This window comes from Loxodonta africana, chromosome 18 (assembly GCF_030014295.1).
Source record: "Loxodonta africana isolate mLoxAfr1 chromosome 18, mLoxAfr1.hap2, whole genome shotgun sequence".
In the NCBI taxonomy this organism is placed as follows: Eukaryota; Metazoa; Chordata; class Mammalia; order Proboscidea; family Elephantidae; genus Loxodonta; species Loxodonta africana.
This window is the reverse complement of record NC_087359.1, coordinates 62,411,485-62,428,363: the sequence shown is the minus strand read 5'-3', so window position 1 is coordinate 62,428,363 and position 16,879 is coordinate 62,411,485. Positions and strand designations below refer to the sequence as shown.

Genomic DNA, 16,879 nt, shown 5'->3' with positions numbered 1-16,879 from the left:
TTATGAACATTTGTATACAGGTTTTTGTGTGAACATATGCTTTTAATTCTCTTGGGTAGATACCTAGGAGTTGAAGCATAGACTGCTCTTGGAATTAAAAAAAAAAAAAAAGTAAAACCATTCTAATAAATGTGTAACATAATCAGGAAATGTGTAACATAATTAGGAGTTTTCCTTAACGGCCTTCCACTCTAGTAGTATTTAAATGTCTTGAATTTTTAGATATCTGCCCTGCCAAAAAGCCTTCTCTCTTTCATTTAGATCACTTCGCCTTTTTTACCTGGCAGAGTCACCTCTTGGCATTAGGCAGCAGCACCACGACATGCACTAAAACAAAGAGTGACGGGCTCTTTTTAACATCGGGACTCAGTGCTGGGAGAGACCAAGCTGCTGCATTTATGAGAGCCGATGAAGATCTAGAGAGCAGTTTAAAACAGAGGCACTCTTTAACGTGAAAATGCTCGCACCTTTTTAACCCTGTAATTCCATTTCTATCCTAAGAAAATAATCTCAAACATGAACAAAGATTTGTTCACAAAGATGTTCGTTGCAGCCTTATTTATAAAAGTGAAAAAAAAGAAAAAAAAAAAGGGCTGTCTCATTCGGGTGAGAGCAATTGGGAGTATGTAGCAAGGTGCATACAAGTTTTTGTGTGAGAGACTGACTTGATTTGCAAACTTTCACTTAAAGCACAATAAAAATTAAAAAAAAAAAAAAGTATCTAAGGTTCCAACGAGAAAAGAATGGCTAGGGGAATTAAGGACCATCCATAAATGAAATATTTTACAGTGACTGGGAAAGCACTTAAGATAGGACATATGAAGAAATGTAGGATACAAATTGCACTTACATATTATGTACAAAAATTAACTAAAAACGGATCAACTATCTAAATGTAAGAACGAACCTATAAAACTCTTAGAAGAAAATAAGTCAATCTGCCCGACCTTAGATTAGGCAACAGTTTCCTGGATATGACACCAAAGGCACCAGTGACCAAAGGAAAAAATAGATAAATGTGATTTCACCAAAATGAAAATCTTTTGTGCATCAAAGGGTACTATCAACAAAGTGAAAAGATAACCCACAGAATGAAAGACATTGTTCGCAAGTCATATTTCTGGTAAGGGTCTAGTATACAGAATATATAAATAATTCTTACAACTCAACAAGACAGATAACTAAATCAAAAATGGAGACAGAGATAGGAATAAAAGGGAAATTCCTCAACATGATTAAGGGCACTTAAGAAAAACCCCAGCCAACATTATACTCAATGGAGAAAGATTGAGAACTTTCCCCTTGATGCCCACTCCCACCACTCTATTCAATATTGTAGTAGAACTCCTAGCCAGAGCAATAAGGCAAGAAAAAGAAGTAAACAGCATTTAAATTGCAAAGGAAGAGGCAAAACTATCTCTATTCAGATGACACAATCCTATATACAGACAATCCCAAAGAATTTACTAAAAAACTTCTAGAATACAGGAATTTAGCAAAACCGCGGGACACAAGGTAAACACACTAAAATTAGCTGTGTTTCTATAAACCAGCAATGAGAGATCTGAAAAGGAGATCAAGAAAACAGCTCCATTTACAATAGCATCTAAGTGAATAAAATATCTAGGAATAAATTTACCCAGAGATGTTAAAGACTTACACCAAAGGTAACACCCAATGAGGGTGAAATGTGTACAGCTTGACCAAGGTAAATGATTTAACTAAGATATACACAAGAAAAAAGAACCTTTTGGTAATTGCTGTGGCATATATAATTTTGCAACAACAACCAAAAAATATATGTGCAGGTATGTATGTATACTGCTACGGCTGCTAACCAAAGGGTCAGCAGTTTGAATCCGCCAGGCGCTCCTTGGAAACTCAGTGAGGCAGTTCTACTCCTCCTATAGGGTCACTATGAGTCGGAATCGACTCGAGGGCACTGGGTTTTTTGGTGTCTGGGTATATGTATATATGTACACATATATGTGTATAGGTATGTATATGTGTGTATAGATGGGTGCATGCAAATGTATATACATATATATATGTGCATGTATGTGTCTGTATCCATATACATTCATATATATAATAAAGCACATAGGAGGTACAGTTACAGATACTTCTCAGACATAACCAAACACCTGGTGGGATTGGTTTTCTGTGTGTGAAGGCTTAAGACCATAGTCTCATGGGACAATTTGGTCAACTGGCATAATATAGTTCATAAAGTTTACATTCTATATCCTAGTTTAGCGAGTAGTGTCTGGGGTCTTAAAAGCTTGTGAGCAGCCATCTAAAATACAACTTTTGGTCTCTACTCATCTGGAGCAAAAGTGAAAGAAGGAAATCAAAGACTCAAAGAAGAAACTAGTCCACAGGACTAACAGTCTATATGAACCACGGTCTCATCTACCCAGAGACCAGAAGAAGTAGATGGTGCCCAACAACGAACTAGATGGTTCTTGTAGACTATGAGTCCTACAGGTTAATTTCTTCTTTGAGTCTTTGGTTTCCTTCTTTCTCTCTTGCTCCAGATGAGTAGACTACTAAGTAGTCTTCGTAGTCCATCTTAGTCTGGAAGCTCTGCTGAAACCTGTTCAACATCACAGCAACACACAAGCCTCTGCTGACAGATAGGTAGTGGGTGCACACGTGGTGTATTGTTTGGGTACTGAACCTGGGTCTCCCGTATGGAAGGTAAGAATTCTACCAGTCAACCACCACTGCCATCCCTAAGCATATATTCAAGACAAATAAGAATATATGTTCCCGCAAAAACTTGTATACAAATAAATGTTCACAGCAGCATTATTCATAATAGTCAAAAAGTAGAAACAACCCAAATGTCCATCAACTGATGAACAGATAAATAAAATGTGGCATAATCATACAACGCAATGTTATTCGGCCATAAAAAGAAATGAAGTACTGACACATGCTATAACATGAACGAACCTCGAAAACATTATGCTAAGTGGAAGAAAACTATTCACAAAGTGCCACATATTGTTTGATTCCCTTTATACAAAATGTCCAGAGGAAGCACATACATACATACAAACAGAAAGTAGATCAGTGTTTTCCAGAAGCTGGGTGGGGCAGGAGAGTTTGGGAGTAACTGCTAACAAGGGTTTCTTTTTAGGATGATGAAAATGTTCTGGAATTGGATATTGGTGATGGTTGCATAGCTTTGTGAATATATTAAAAACCACTGAACTGTATACTTCAAAATGGTCAATTTTGTGTTATGGGAAATTTATGTTCTGAGTTATATCTCAATTAAAAAACAAAACAAAACAGACCAAAAAACATATTTAAGAAGTATAATTTCAACTGTATAAAATGTACAGAAAGAGTACACCAAAATCCTCATCTCTGATGGGTGGGAAAATGGACAGTTCTTTTTGTTTCTCTGTTCTTGCCTGTAATTCCCAAATTTCCTATCTTGAACTGGATTATCTTTTTCTCAGAAATAAACAACCAAAGTTCATCTTCCTTCATGATGTTAGTCCTTTAGCGTCATTAACCACCACCCACCTGGTGAATTCTAAAAATTAGTCAATGAAAACCCTATGGATCACAACAGAATACTGTCCAATACAGTGCTATGATCATGAAGATGGTGCAAGACTGGGCAGCATTTTGTTCTGTTGTGGACGGGGTCACCACGCGTTGGGCTAACTTGATGGCAACTTAACAAGAAGCATCAGTAAAGCATGTAGAAAATATTTTCAAACACTAAAGGGGACTCATCAGCCCCCCTACTGTGGCAGAACTGCATACCCTCTGCTGACCTCGAACTCTTACACATTATGCCTAAAGCTAGTGTTCAATTGCTGGATGGCTGAAGTGCAGGGTGAGACACCCTGTGTGGGCTTTCATCCGTAGTGAGGTATTTGCAAATACTCTTCTACTCAAACTGCACAGCTAAAAATTACACCTCTGGCTTCTATATTTATAATGTAATTTTAAAAACTAAGCCCGTATAAATGTATATTAAAACAACCCCTAGAAGCCAAAAGAAAATTTTATTCAGAAAGGTTAACTTATAAAATGGCCCAGAGGAGGGAAAACCCAGCTGCATGTAAGCGGAACATTTTTAATTTTTAAAAAAATATAATAAAAATTTACCAAATTCAGGGAACCAGTTGTAAAAACCTACCCTGATCTGCTCTGGTTTCGGCAAGAGGCTTGCTCACCTTGAATCTAATCACCATGTCGCTAATAACGCAGGTGTGTAGAGTTAAATCACATCCAGACATTTGCTGTTAATTTCAAGGCATTTTAATTTACAACCATTTTAAATCCCTCCTAAAGGGTCAGAAGTTTAGGCAATTGGCAACAAGCATTGGCAGCTCACTTCCTCAAGTAACAGTTACAGCATTGGACATTATACTTGCTAGGGCTAGTACAGTCAAAAAAACAAACTCTGTCCTTAAGATTTTTTCAGTCTAAAGTTCTAGCAGATGTTAAAGTCTCATTTCTTAAAATGCAGCAAAGATAATGTATCAAATCCATGAATTAGGAGGAGTAGAGCTGCGGCGTGTCTTTCCAGGTGAGCTAGTCACACTCTTGAGCTCACCCTCATTGTTTTACTGTCAAGTAGACACCAAAGGCTTAGTTAGTTGCAGACAAGTTGATTCTGACTTGTGGTGACCTCATGTGTTACAGAGTAAAACTGCTCCATAGGGTTTTCTTGGCTGTAATCCTAAAAGAAGCAGATCACCACACCTTTTCTTCCATGGCACTGCTGGGTGGATTCGAACAGCCAACCTTTAGGTGAGCAGTCGAGTGCAAATTGTTTGCGCCACCCAGGGACCTTACCAAGGGCTCAGAAAATTCTAAATGTTTCAGTGAAGCAGTTTGGGGAAGGGTTGGATGAGAGGTGAGCAAGGGAGAGTTTCTAGTCAACTTGGCTGACTTGTCATCTGCTTCATGATAACTTTCCATGGAATTCACTGATTTTCTATGAAAGTTGGCATATATTAAAGGATATCAAGATATACCTTGATTCGTTTTGCAGTTTATTCTGGTACTCTGAAACAAAATGGTGGCCAAAAAAGGTTTTCAAAAAAGCAGATACTTCTATCTGTAGATGGCATGATCTTATACACAAAAAACCCTTAGAAATCCTCAAGAAAACTACTGAAACTAATAGAACTGAGTTCAGCAGAGTCTCATGATACAAGATAAACATACAAAAATCAGTTGGGTTCCTCTACACCAACAAAAACAACATCGAAGAGGAAATCACCAAATCAATACCATTTACAGTAGCCCCCAAGAAGATAAAATACCTAGGAATAAATCTTACCAGAGATGTAAAAGACTTATACAAAGAAAACTACAGTACACTTCTGCAAGAAACCAAAAGAGACTTACGTAAGTGGGTAAACATACCTTGCTCATGGATAGGAAGACTTAATATTGTAAAAAGGTCTATTCTACCAAAAGCGATCTATAGATTTAACACAATTCCGATCCAAATTCCAATGACATTTTTTAATGAGATGGAGAAACAAATCACCAACTTCATATGGAAGGGAAAGAGGCCCCCGATAAGTCAAGCATTACTGAAAAAGAACAAAGTGGGAGGCCTCACTTTACCTGATTTTAGAAACTATTATACCGTCACAGTAGTCAAAAAAGCTGGTACTGGTACAACAACAGATACATGGACCAATGGAACAGAATTGAGAATCCAGACATAAATCCATCCACATATGAGCAGTTGATATTTGACTAAAGGCCCCAAAGCAGTTAAACGGGGAAAAGACAGTCTTTTTAACAACTGGTGCTGGCATAACTGTATATCCATCTACAAAAAAATGAAACAAGACCCATACCTCACACCATCCACAAAAACTAACTCAAAATGGATCAGAGACCTAAATATAAAATCTAAAACGATAAAGATCATGGAAGAAAAAATAGGGGCAACGTTAGAAGCCCTAATACATGGCATAAACAGCATACAAGACATTACTAACAATGCAGAAGAAATACTAGATAACTGGGAGCTCCTAAAAATCAAACACCTATGCTCATCCAAAGACTTCACCAAAAAAAGAGAAAAAAGATTACCTACAGACTAGGAAGAAGTTTTTAGCTCTGACATTTCTGATCCGTGCCTGATCTCTAAAATCTACATAATACTGGAAAAACTCAACTACAAAAAGACAAATAACCCAATTAAAAAATGGGCAAAAGATATGAACAGACACTTCACTAAAGAAGACATTCAGGTAGCTAACAGATGCATGAGGAAATGCTCACGATCATTAGCCATTAGAGAAATGCAAACCAAAACTACAATGAGATTCCATCTCACTCCAACGAGCCTGGCATTAATCCAAAAAACACGAAATAATAAACGTTGGAGAGGTTATGGAGACACTGGAATACTTAAACACTGCTGGTGGGAATGTAAAATGGTACAACCACTTTGGAAATCCATTCGGCGCTTCCTTAAAAAGCTAGAAATAGAATTACCATACGATCTAGCAACCCATTCCTTGGAATATATCCTAGAGAAATAAGAACCTTTACACAAACAGATACATGCATGCCCATGTTCACTGCAGTGCTGTTTACAATAGCAAAAAGATGGAAGCAACCAAAGTGCCCATCAACGGATGAATGGATAAATAAATTATGGTATACTCACACAATGGAATACTATGCATCGATAAAGAACAGTGATGAATCTGTGAAACATTTCATTACATGGAGGAACCTGGAAGGCATTATGCTGACTGAAATTAGTCAGTTGCAAAAGGACAAGTATTGTATAAGACCACTATTATAAGAACTGGAGAAACAGTTTAGACAGAGAAGAAAATATTCTTTGATGGTTATGAGAGGAGGGAGGGAGTGAGGGTGGGAGAGGGGTATTCACTAATTAGTAGATAAGAACTACTTTAGGTGAAGGAAAAGACAACACACAATACGGTGAGGTCAGCACAACTGGACTAAACCAAAAGCAAAGAAGTTTCCTGAATAAACTGAATGCTTCAAAGGCCAGAGTAGCAGGGGCAGGGGTTTGGGGACCATGGTTTCAGGGGACATCTAAGTCAATTGGCATAATAAAATCTATTAACAAAACATTCTGCATCCCACTTTGAATAGTGGCGTCTGGGGTCTTAAATGCTAGCAAATGGCCATCTAAGATGCATCAATTGGTCTCAACCCACCTGGACCAAAGGAGAATGAAGAACACCAAGGACATGAGGCAATTAGGAGCACAAGTGACAGAAAGGGCCATGTAAAGCAGAGACTACATTAGCCTGAGACCAGAAGAACTAGATGGTGTCCAGCTACAACCGATGACTGCCCTGACAGGGAACACAACAGAGAACCCCTGAGGGAGCATGAGAGCAGTGGGATGCAGACCCCAAAATATCATAAAAAGACCAGACTTAATGGTCCGACCGAGACTAGAAGGACTCTGGTGGTCATGGCCCCCAGACCTTCTGTTGGCCCAGGACAGAAACCATTCCCAAAGCCAACTCTTCAGACAGGGATTGGACTGGACAATGGGATGGAGAGGGATGCTGGTGAGGAGTGAGTTTCTTGGATCAGGTGGACACTTGAGACTATGTTGGCATCTCCTGTCTGGAGGAGAGATGAGAGTGTAGAGAGAGTTAGAAGCTGGCAGAATGGACAAGAAAAAAGAATGGAGGGAGGGAGCGGGCTGCCTCATTAGGGGGAGAGCAATTGGGAGTATATAGCAAGGTGTATATAAGTTTTTGTGTAAGAGACTGACTTGACTTGTAAACTTTCACTTAAAGCACAATAAAAATTAAAAAAAAAAATTATGGTGTATTCACACAATGGAATAGTATACATCGATAAAGAACAGTGATGAATCTGTGAAACATTTCATTAACATGGAGGAATCTGGAAGGCATTATGCTAAGTGAAAATAGTCAGTTGCAAAAAGACAAAAATTGTGTAAGACCACTATTATAAGAATTTGAGAAAGAGTATACAGAGAAGATAATATTGTTTGATGGTTACGAGATAATGGAGGGAGAGAGGAAGGGAGAGGGATATGAACTAATTAGATAGTAGATAAGAACTACTTTAGGTGAAGGGAAAGACGACACACAATACAGGAGAGGTCAGCACAACTGGACTAAACCAAAAGCAAAGAAGTTTCCTGAATAAACTGAATGCTTCAAAGGCCAGTGTAGCAAGGGCAGGGGCTTGGGGACGACCATGGTTTCAGGGGACATCTAAGTCAACTGGCATAATAAAATCTATTAAAACATTCTGCGCCCCACTTTGTAGAGTAGCACCTGGGTCTTAAGTGCTAGCAAGCGGCCATCTAATATATATCAACTGGTCTCAATCCACCTGGAGCAAAGGAGAATGAAGAACACCAAGGACACAAGGTAATTACAACCCCAAGAGACAGAAAGGGCCACATACACCAGAGACTACATCAGCCTGAGACCAGAAGAACTAGATGGTGCCCAGCTACAACTGATGGCTGCCCTGACAGGGAACACAACATGGAGCCCCTGAGGGAGCAGGAGAGCAGTAGGATGCAGACCCGAAAATCTTGTAAAAAGACCAGACTTAATGGTCTGAATGTGACTAGAAGGACCCCAGTGGTCATGGCCCCCAGACCTTCTGTTAGCCCAAGACAGGACCATTCCCAAAGCCAAGTCTTCAGACAGGGATTGGACTGGACAATGGGACAGAAAAGGACACTGGTGAAGGATGAGCTTCTTGGATCAAGTACACACTTGAGACTACGTTGGCATCTCCTATCTGGAGGGGAGATGAGAGGGCAGAGGGGATGAGAAGCTGGTGGATGGACACGAAAAGAGAGAGTGGAACAGGCTGTCTCATTAGGGGGAGAGCAATTAGGAGTATATAGCAAGGTGTATATAAATTTTTGTATGAGAGACTGACTTGATTTGTAATCTTTCACTTAAAGCACACACACACACACAAAAGCAGATACTAGTGGCAAAGCAGTATGGGGAGGAGGTGTGGGTCCAAGAAGCAGCAAGTCTTCAGGTAGGGGGCCCAGTGGCTAGAATGGGAGTTAACCAATCAGAGCTCCAGGGCCAGCCAGGCTGGCCTCTTCCCAGTGCTGTCTGTTGGGAGGATGGCTAGCAGCCATGACTAATCAATCAGATCCCTGCTGCTGAGGCTTGTAGGCTGCAGGCAAAGAAGGTCTGGCTCCACTCGGCCCAGGGTGGAGTGATGACAGGACCCAGGCTCAGGGTGGTGACCCCGTGTGTTACAGAATAAAACTGGAGGGGTGAATTCCTTGAGAAATTGTTAACAATCCCCTACCATGACCTTCACATCTCCCACAGCAGGGCTTCAGTGAACCAATTCTCCAAGACCTGGCCTGCCTTGTTGAAGAGGCCATAGGGGTTCTGTTGCCTTCCCAGAAATTAACCTTTAAGGAAAAATCCTTGAATGGTATAGAATGCAGAACAGTTGCAGGGCATGAAAATTAGGACAAAGAACAGAGAGGGTGAATTAAAGAAGTTAGACAATTTGGAGAAGTCTGTGGAGAAGTTAGCTGACCAACTTGATAGCTGATAAAGAAACAAGGTTATTTATGACTGGACATATGAGACCTCTATAACTCACAAAATTACTAGTCTCTAAACTAGAGCCAGTATTTAGATAAAATGATGTTAGGACGTTCTATAAAGATCAAGTACTCCATAACAGACAAACAAAAAATCCATACAAACTACCCTATATCATTACTTTTCACCTCAGTTCAGAGAAATCCCTGAAATGGGGGAATAGGCACTTGAGCTACTGGATGGGACCACCATACCATAAAAGGTTGAAGAGAAGTACACCACCCAACCAGCTGATTTCATGTTCTAGCTACCCTCAAGGGGGTTCTTACCAGGGTTCCATCTGTCAGGGTGCAGCCGGAGAAGCGTTTCGCAAGAAAGCCCTCAAAGTTAGTTGTTCTCTGAATAGCAAAAAGAAGCAATTTCACCTCAATTTCTTTAGCTCTGGTACGCATAATCTTGGCAAGTTCTGTCCTTCAAAACAAAGGGGTAAGAATGTTGTCATACAGCTGATCACTCATGCAAGACAAGACAAAGAAAATGGTTTTAGCTTATATTCAGAAAAAAAACTGTGTACGGTCATTTCAAACCCTGAGGTCTGTTACCAACTTAGCCTAACTTCTGGGGAAGAGAAATATATATTCCCAATAACAATATTAAGGTGAAATTATCCACCAGTCAAAAAAATCAAGGATTGTGAACATTAGTTTACATGGTTACAACTATTTTTAGGCAGTTAAACCTTTCAGTAATATGTTAACGTGTATGAAACACCTGTGCTTTATAAAATGTATATATTCTATATAATTTCACAAGTCATTAATCACTGAATAACAATGCCTCCATCTTTCAGAGCTCAGTAGCCATTTCTCCAACCAGGACAGAAGCACTGAAAATACACGTGAGAGGCCAGAATCCCCACGTGAAAAGTAACACGCATATGCGTAGGGGGTTCCTACCTGGGAAGCTTCTGTGTAATTCACCTGAGTGTTCTGTTTCAGAATGTACGTTCTTAGCGGGCAGGCACATGTGAGTTCTGAGTAAGCACAAAGCTCTCGTCACCTTCCCACACAAAAATGTCAAAGGCCAACAAAGAGCCTCTGAGTTTATTTGAGAATTATGTATCTATGGGATTTTGGCCAAAACTCTAACAAGGAAAGCTTGGCACAACACTGCCATTAGCTGAGACACAACAGCAGGTACTGACGCTTACAGGGACTTGTCGGCTTTAGAATACTTCCAGTCCCTGCAGGCTTCACTGTTCACAGAGTTAGGTTGCAAGTTTGCTGGACTGTAGGCTAAAGAGAATGAGTTGACAATTTCTCAAGGAATTCGCTCCTTCTTTGCCAATCAAAACTTGGGAAGTGGCAATCACAATGGACTTGAATCAAAACTAAAAAGTTATCTATTGTTGGAAACCAGATCTACTGGATACATTGAGACTGGAGGGATTCCCAAAGCTATTGTTTGAAAACAACTTTTGAACCTTGAGTTGAAACTTGCCTCATGAAGTCATCTTTAAACAATAATTTACTTAGCTCAGTAAATAATATCTGCCTTGAGCATGGTGCCCTATTAAAGAATGATCTACATAAGATTGAAATGGCAACAATAACACTAAAGCACAGATGAGAACTTTAAGGGGCAGAGAGTATAAATTAATGGTGGTGAAACAACAGAGGCAGAGACACCAAATGGTGACACAATGTGAAGAATGTAACCAGTGCTACCAAACTGTACATGTAAAAATTGTTGAATGGGTCTATGTTTTGTTGTGTATAAAACCAAAAACCAAACCCAGTGCCGTCAAGTCGATTCCAACTCATAGTGACCCTACAGAACAGAGTAGAACTGCCCCATAGAGTTTCCAAGGAGCGCCTGGCAGATTCAAACTGCCAACCCTTTGGTTAGCAGCCGTAGCACTTAACCACTATGCCACCAGGGTTTCCTTTGTTGTGTATATTTTCACCAAAAAAAAAAAAAAAAAGGCGTTATCTAAATCAATGGTAGCAAATGTGTTTCTTAACCACTATCCCCTAAGACATGTTTTCTCCAAGTGTATTTAAAGAACGCAACCTGATTATATTCTCTATGACCTTCAGAAAGAGGGCTGTCATGAATTACGCAAAGGGTGGATGGTTGAGTTGCGCTTAGATGTGGGACTTTTTGGTTGTGTTTAACCTAGGATTAGATGAACCTGTATATTTCCTGAGCATCTACTCTATCATTAAAGTAGATATTACCCCTGTCCCTGTGAAACCATCTGAGGAGTCAGAAAAGTAACATGATGATGGATAGGTGCATTGCACACTGATACATGTAGTACAGATGCCGGGGAAAACCGGGAGTGATGGATCACTGTAGGCAAGTCTGGTTGATGAGTCTTGAGCTGATGCAGTAGGGAAGGAAGGCTGTCCCATGCAAGGGCTACGCCAAAAGAAAGTCCTGAGCAAAGAAGGGGGCAGAGGGTGAGGCCATAGTTGGAAATCAGGGTGGGATCAATCATTGGTGGCATTGTACTCACTCCACAGGACAATATGGAACCACCAGAGACCTAGGAATTGATTTTTAAAATTAAATTAACCCCAGAACAAGTAGAGAGTTGGAATCTACCTTGTGACATGACAAAATTCTACTGCAATCCTCTCGGTCATGTACCACTCACGTGGAAACATGCGGCCATATTTCTCCTCATAGTCCACAAGCTGGCGCTTTATCCAGGCATAGCGTCTGTCGATTTTGTCCAACCAGGCAACCTTATTAAGACAGGTAACAAAAACCACCCCAGTGCTTAGAAAGAGTACTGATAATTCAAGGAAGCAAGCAAAAACACAGAACCAAGAGACAAGCAACCCCTCTATTTCTTACTGCTTTCAAAAATCTGATTCAGAGGCTATAAACCTGGGGTATCTGCATGGGCTTCAGGGGTCTGTTAATTTCCTGAAACTGTATGCAAAGTTTTAGGTACAGGTGCATTTTTCTGGGGAGAAGATCTGTGGTTTTCACTGATTTCTCTAAAGGGCCAGTGATCTCAAAATGGTTAAGAACCAGTGAACTGTGGTCAGCTCCTAGGATTCAGGGTTCAGTAGTCAACGCTACAAGATAGTAATACTACTAAAGTAGAAATCAGTAGTACTAAGAGGATAATTGTGCAGAAAAATTCAAATGGAATAGCTGATCTCATTTGGTTAATACTTACATCTTGGTTTTCTTGAAAAAGTACTAGATACTCTGACAGATGCTGCTTAATAAACTTTTTGATGATTTCCTGTTTGATTCTGGGGTCCAAAATATTAGCAACCAGACATGCATCTCTTAAGACATTGCTGGGTCCTCCAGGCCTCTGGTAAAACAAACAACACGCACCAGTTCAAAAGCCAGAAGCAATCTTTAAACCTCAAGGCCTCTGACAGCTGCTGCTTCTCGTTTCCCTCTTTCTGTTATTATTACTCCCACTCCCCTGACACTCATCCTTTCTACTGTGCATGGATATTTTAGTCGCTTGTTCTTCGATGAAAAGAATCCTTAAGCCAGTCTTGCAGTGGCCAACATGAATGCTACTCGGAATCAGCGATGAGACATTTTGGAAAGCGGGGCCAGCAAAGATCATAGGAAATTCTACTTTCTGAATATTGAAACCGAAAGCACCCTGTTGAAGGGCTCTGAAAGTCAGTATGACACCAGTCTGACTCCACATTGCTGCTTCCCCCTGACTCAAACCTCTAGGATTCCTGTCCTTATATTAACATTTGTGTCAAACCTTTAAAACCAAAAACCAGGTTCCAAACCACCAGGCTTGTTTCACCAATACTCAACCACCCAGACAGGCAGCCAAAGGTAAAACATAATGGTACTGGCTTCTTGACCTGGAAACAACAGCAGAAGGCATCATGGGGTATACTGACAGATCACAATGGGAAGGTCTTTGCTCTCACATTAAGCAATCAAATCTTGCTGCACCTTCTTTGGAGTAAATCGCTGAATGAACATGGTTGGCTGAGTGGACTGCAGTAAAAAGAGCACTTGCAATCTACTCTTGGCTTGCCTAGGCAGCCGTGGAGCTTTGGGAGAGTTACTCAGGCACATCCGAAAAAAAATGGACTGCAACTAGGTGAGGAATAAGATTCTTCCAAATATTTATGACTGTTTTGGTCAATTCTGTCCAATGCTATTTATCTCATCAGAAGTTCCAGGGTTACGTAAGTGTTACCTAAGTTGCCTGAGACCCAAATTGTTCAAAATGCTGACCTGCTCCGTGCTGAGTGGCTGCTATGCCGTCGGTTGAGCTCACTAAGTGCTCTGTTCTTGCTACTGGATGAACGCGTTTATATGACAGGGGATGAGCCGAAGCCAAAGCCTGTGGGCTCAGATCTTTTCATTTAAAAAGGACTGACTGGGTTACCTTGGATAACTTTGTTTTTAATATCTTGATCTCCTTTTGTGCAATAGGAATAGTAACACAAGGCCTTTTGAAAAAAGTCAATTACTTTTAAATATGAAAAAAAAACTCTTTAAAAAAACACTGTCACAAAGCCAGAGAAGAGTAAGGAAAGTTGTTAAAGAAAACCATTTTAACTTCATCTGGCTGGTGGAATTTGGGAAAAAGATATAAAGTAGGTCATGGTTAGTTTCTTCCAAATAATAAAGCTGGTTTCATCCACATCTTTCTGAAACTTCCTGAAACTGGAATGTGGCAGCAGAGTACAGGAATGCATCTGGGCTAAAAAGGGTCTAGCGCTTAAGATTTATGAATACCCTTACAATCTCTTTTTACTTCTCTGCCCTTCATTTTCCTCATGTAGTACCTCGAAATAATGGCTTTCCAACAGCCAATCCCAGTGGTTCTATCCAATGAGTACAAACTATGAAGTCCTCAAAGAAAGGTGCTTTTCAAATATAATATCTGATGACTAGAAGACAACCACAGCATATGAAGACATTAAAATCAGGGGCAGGCTTCCTACAGAAAATGATTGGCAAAAGCAGAGGTGGCCACCCCCACCTACTTCCTAAATTTCCTTTACGGTGCACAAAGAAAAATGATTAGGATATTTCCAGTTATTGAATTACAGACCAGATCCAGGAAATCTTCCTTGGCTCTGTAAATGAGCCCATCTCCCCCACCCCCACCCACCAAGTGCAGTGATGAGGGCTGCCTGCCCATGTGTGCAAGCATGTGTTCATTGTTCATTTCTACCTTCAACAATTCTTTCTCTTGAAATAGCTTAAATTAGAGAAAAAAGTCTTCTGCAGGTTCTTCCCTTCCCCAGCATATGCAAAGTATTAAGGTTACATCTGCTACAATTTGAAGGCGAGAGCTAAAAGCAGTTCCTCAAGTAATGCCAGCCAAGTGAGGGAAAGCTTGTTGCATGAGAAGTGTAACCAATAGCTCACAGGAGAGATACTGTGGGCTTCACAGACACAAGACAAACAGCTACACTACCAAAGACAGCTAAAGGGCAGCGACTCCAAAGAACAGGATTCTGCTCATTAACAGTGAGGCTCCTAACTGTGTCACACTGAGAGTTACATAAGCCCAGGGACCCGCCTCCCAGTTGTCTTCCCACCAAACTGAGACTAATAAGTTATGTAACAATCCTAAAAAATATTGTGGCTTGAAGATTATTATTATTATTATTTTTTAACACAGCCATGAGGAAAAAGGAATTTACAGGGCAGACAAGATATTCGGTTTGACATTCATTAAATTAAACTAAAACAAAGCCTCACTTTTTGATGCCCAAAGAACACAGATGAAGAAATGACTTCTGGGATATTTAAAATCAAGGATGGTCTCTTTACCCTGAACCCTGAGCAAACAGACTTGTGACTGGCAGCAAGCACTCCAGGAATGATAAATGAATAGATAGATAGTCACTCTAATGAATATGGACCCGACAAGAATGGTGACAATATCTGAAGACGGGTGGGGAAACACACTACTATACCTTGGTACCCTGGGAAGGAAATGCTTCTTCAAAATCGGCCAGGATTTGCTGTCCTAACTCAGTCTGGGCAGCCTTCACTCTGGAGGGAGAGAGAATATATCACGGCCTTAAATGAGTTTCAAATATCCACGAGTAACTATCCACAGATTCATAGGCATCATCCAGGAAGGCCGAGAGAGTGTCTAGAGAAGACAGGTCACATGTTAGTTGCAGCTGGTTGATGACCAGGACCTAGGCAGCTGATTTACCCTCAGGATGGATATTCCATCCCTGAAATTCTTCTAGGCTTCCTCTCCCCTGATGTGAGGTAATATATAGTAATTTTTTGAAATCTAATTAGAAGGTAGTTATGCCGTGGGGAAATGCTATACAACAACACTCAAATCAAATAAACATACATTTAGGATTATTGGTTTAACTGCTCACCTGTTCCTTAGAGTACAGAATGAGAAAACGGCTCCATATTGTTTCAGGTTTTTCTTTTTTCAACCCAGAAACCAACTTGAGGATCACAAGGTTTAACAAAAGAAGGAAAAGAATGTTTTCCAAAGTAAAAAAAAAAAAAAAAATCCAAATGATAAAATGAACTTCTAATTTAGAATGAGGGCCACTGAATGAAGATTTAGTTCACTGAGAAGATGGTGAATCTGAAGACTGAGTTACGATGAAAACCAGTTAGAGAGGACCCATCACCATATATGATAGAGTAGAACTGCCCCACAGGGTTTCCAAGGAGTGGCTGGTGGATTTGAACTGCCGACCTTCTGGTTAGCAGCCAGGCTCTTAACCACTGCCCCACCAGGGCTCCATTTAGAGATATGAGGCCAGAATTTAACACCATGGTTTGTGTGTTTACTAGGAGCTCAAGAAATGTTTGTTGGCTTGAGTGAAAGAGGAGAAACTGCTTGTCAGCCCCTCTGTAATCAATCACACCCTCCTCCACTGGCTGCTGGTGTCTGTGGGTGCCTCGTACACAGCCAGCCTCACAGAGCTAGAATGTACCTCTGAGGCCTTGTTTGGACTGCCCTGAGCCTGGGGCAAATACTTTATGTTTGCTTAAAGCAACATAAAATAGTGTGCTTCCTTTCTTGGTCTCCACCCTGTTACTTTGGAATTAACTTTACAAAGTTTCTAGAAATAGTGAACAGCTCAAAACCACAATTTCTTTGGCTAGGATGCAGTGCCTGGCAACCTGCTAGGATTTTTAAAATGAGGGGAGAGGCAGGACCAGAAACAGTCTGTTTTTTCTGTGGTAAAGTTCTAACTATGCCTTATTCTAAATACTTTCCAGGGTTTTTCCACTATCTTCAAAATTTTTTAAGCCACTCTCATAAGTGGGTTTGCAGTCGCTAATCATATCTTCTTTAGTCA

General features: G+C 40.4%; 1 protein-coding gene across 8 annotated transcripts in view; it reads right to left on the bottom strand.

The window, feature by feature from the left end:
• Window positions 1-16,879, bottom strand: part of VPS53 (VPS53 subunit of GARP complex) — a 143,908-nt gene that overhangs the window by 69,869 nt on the left and 57,160 nt on the right. For all 8 annotated transcript variants that reach the window (XM_010596477.3, XM_064271508.1, XM_023556245.2 and 5 more), the window contains 4 exons: window positions 15,509-15,587; window positions 12,760-12,903; window positions 12,174-12,316; window positions 9,893-10,034 (listed from right to left, as the gene is read on the bottom strand). In XM_010596477.3, coding sequence (XP_010594779.1) covers window positions 9,893-10,034; window positions 12,174-12,316; window positions 12,760-12,903; window positions 15,509-15,587 — 508 coding nt within the window. The remainder of the gene's footprint in view (window positions 1-9,892; window positions 10,035-12,173; window positions 12,317-12,759; window positions 12,904-15,508; window positions 15,588-16,879) is intronic.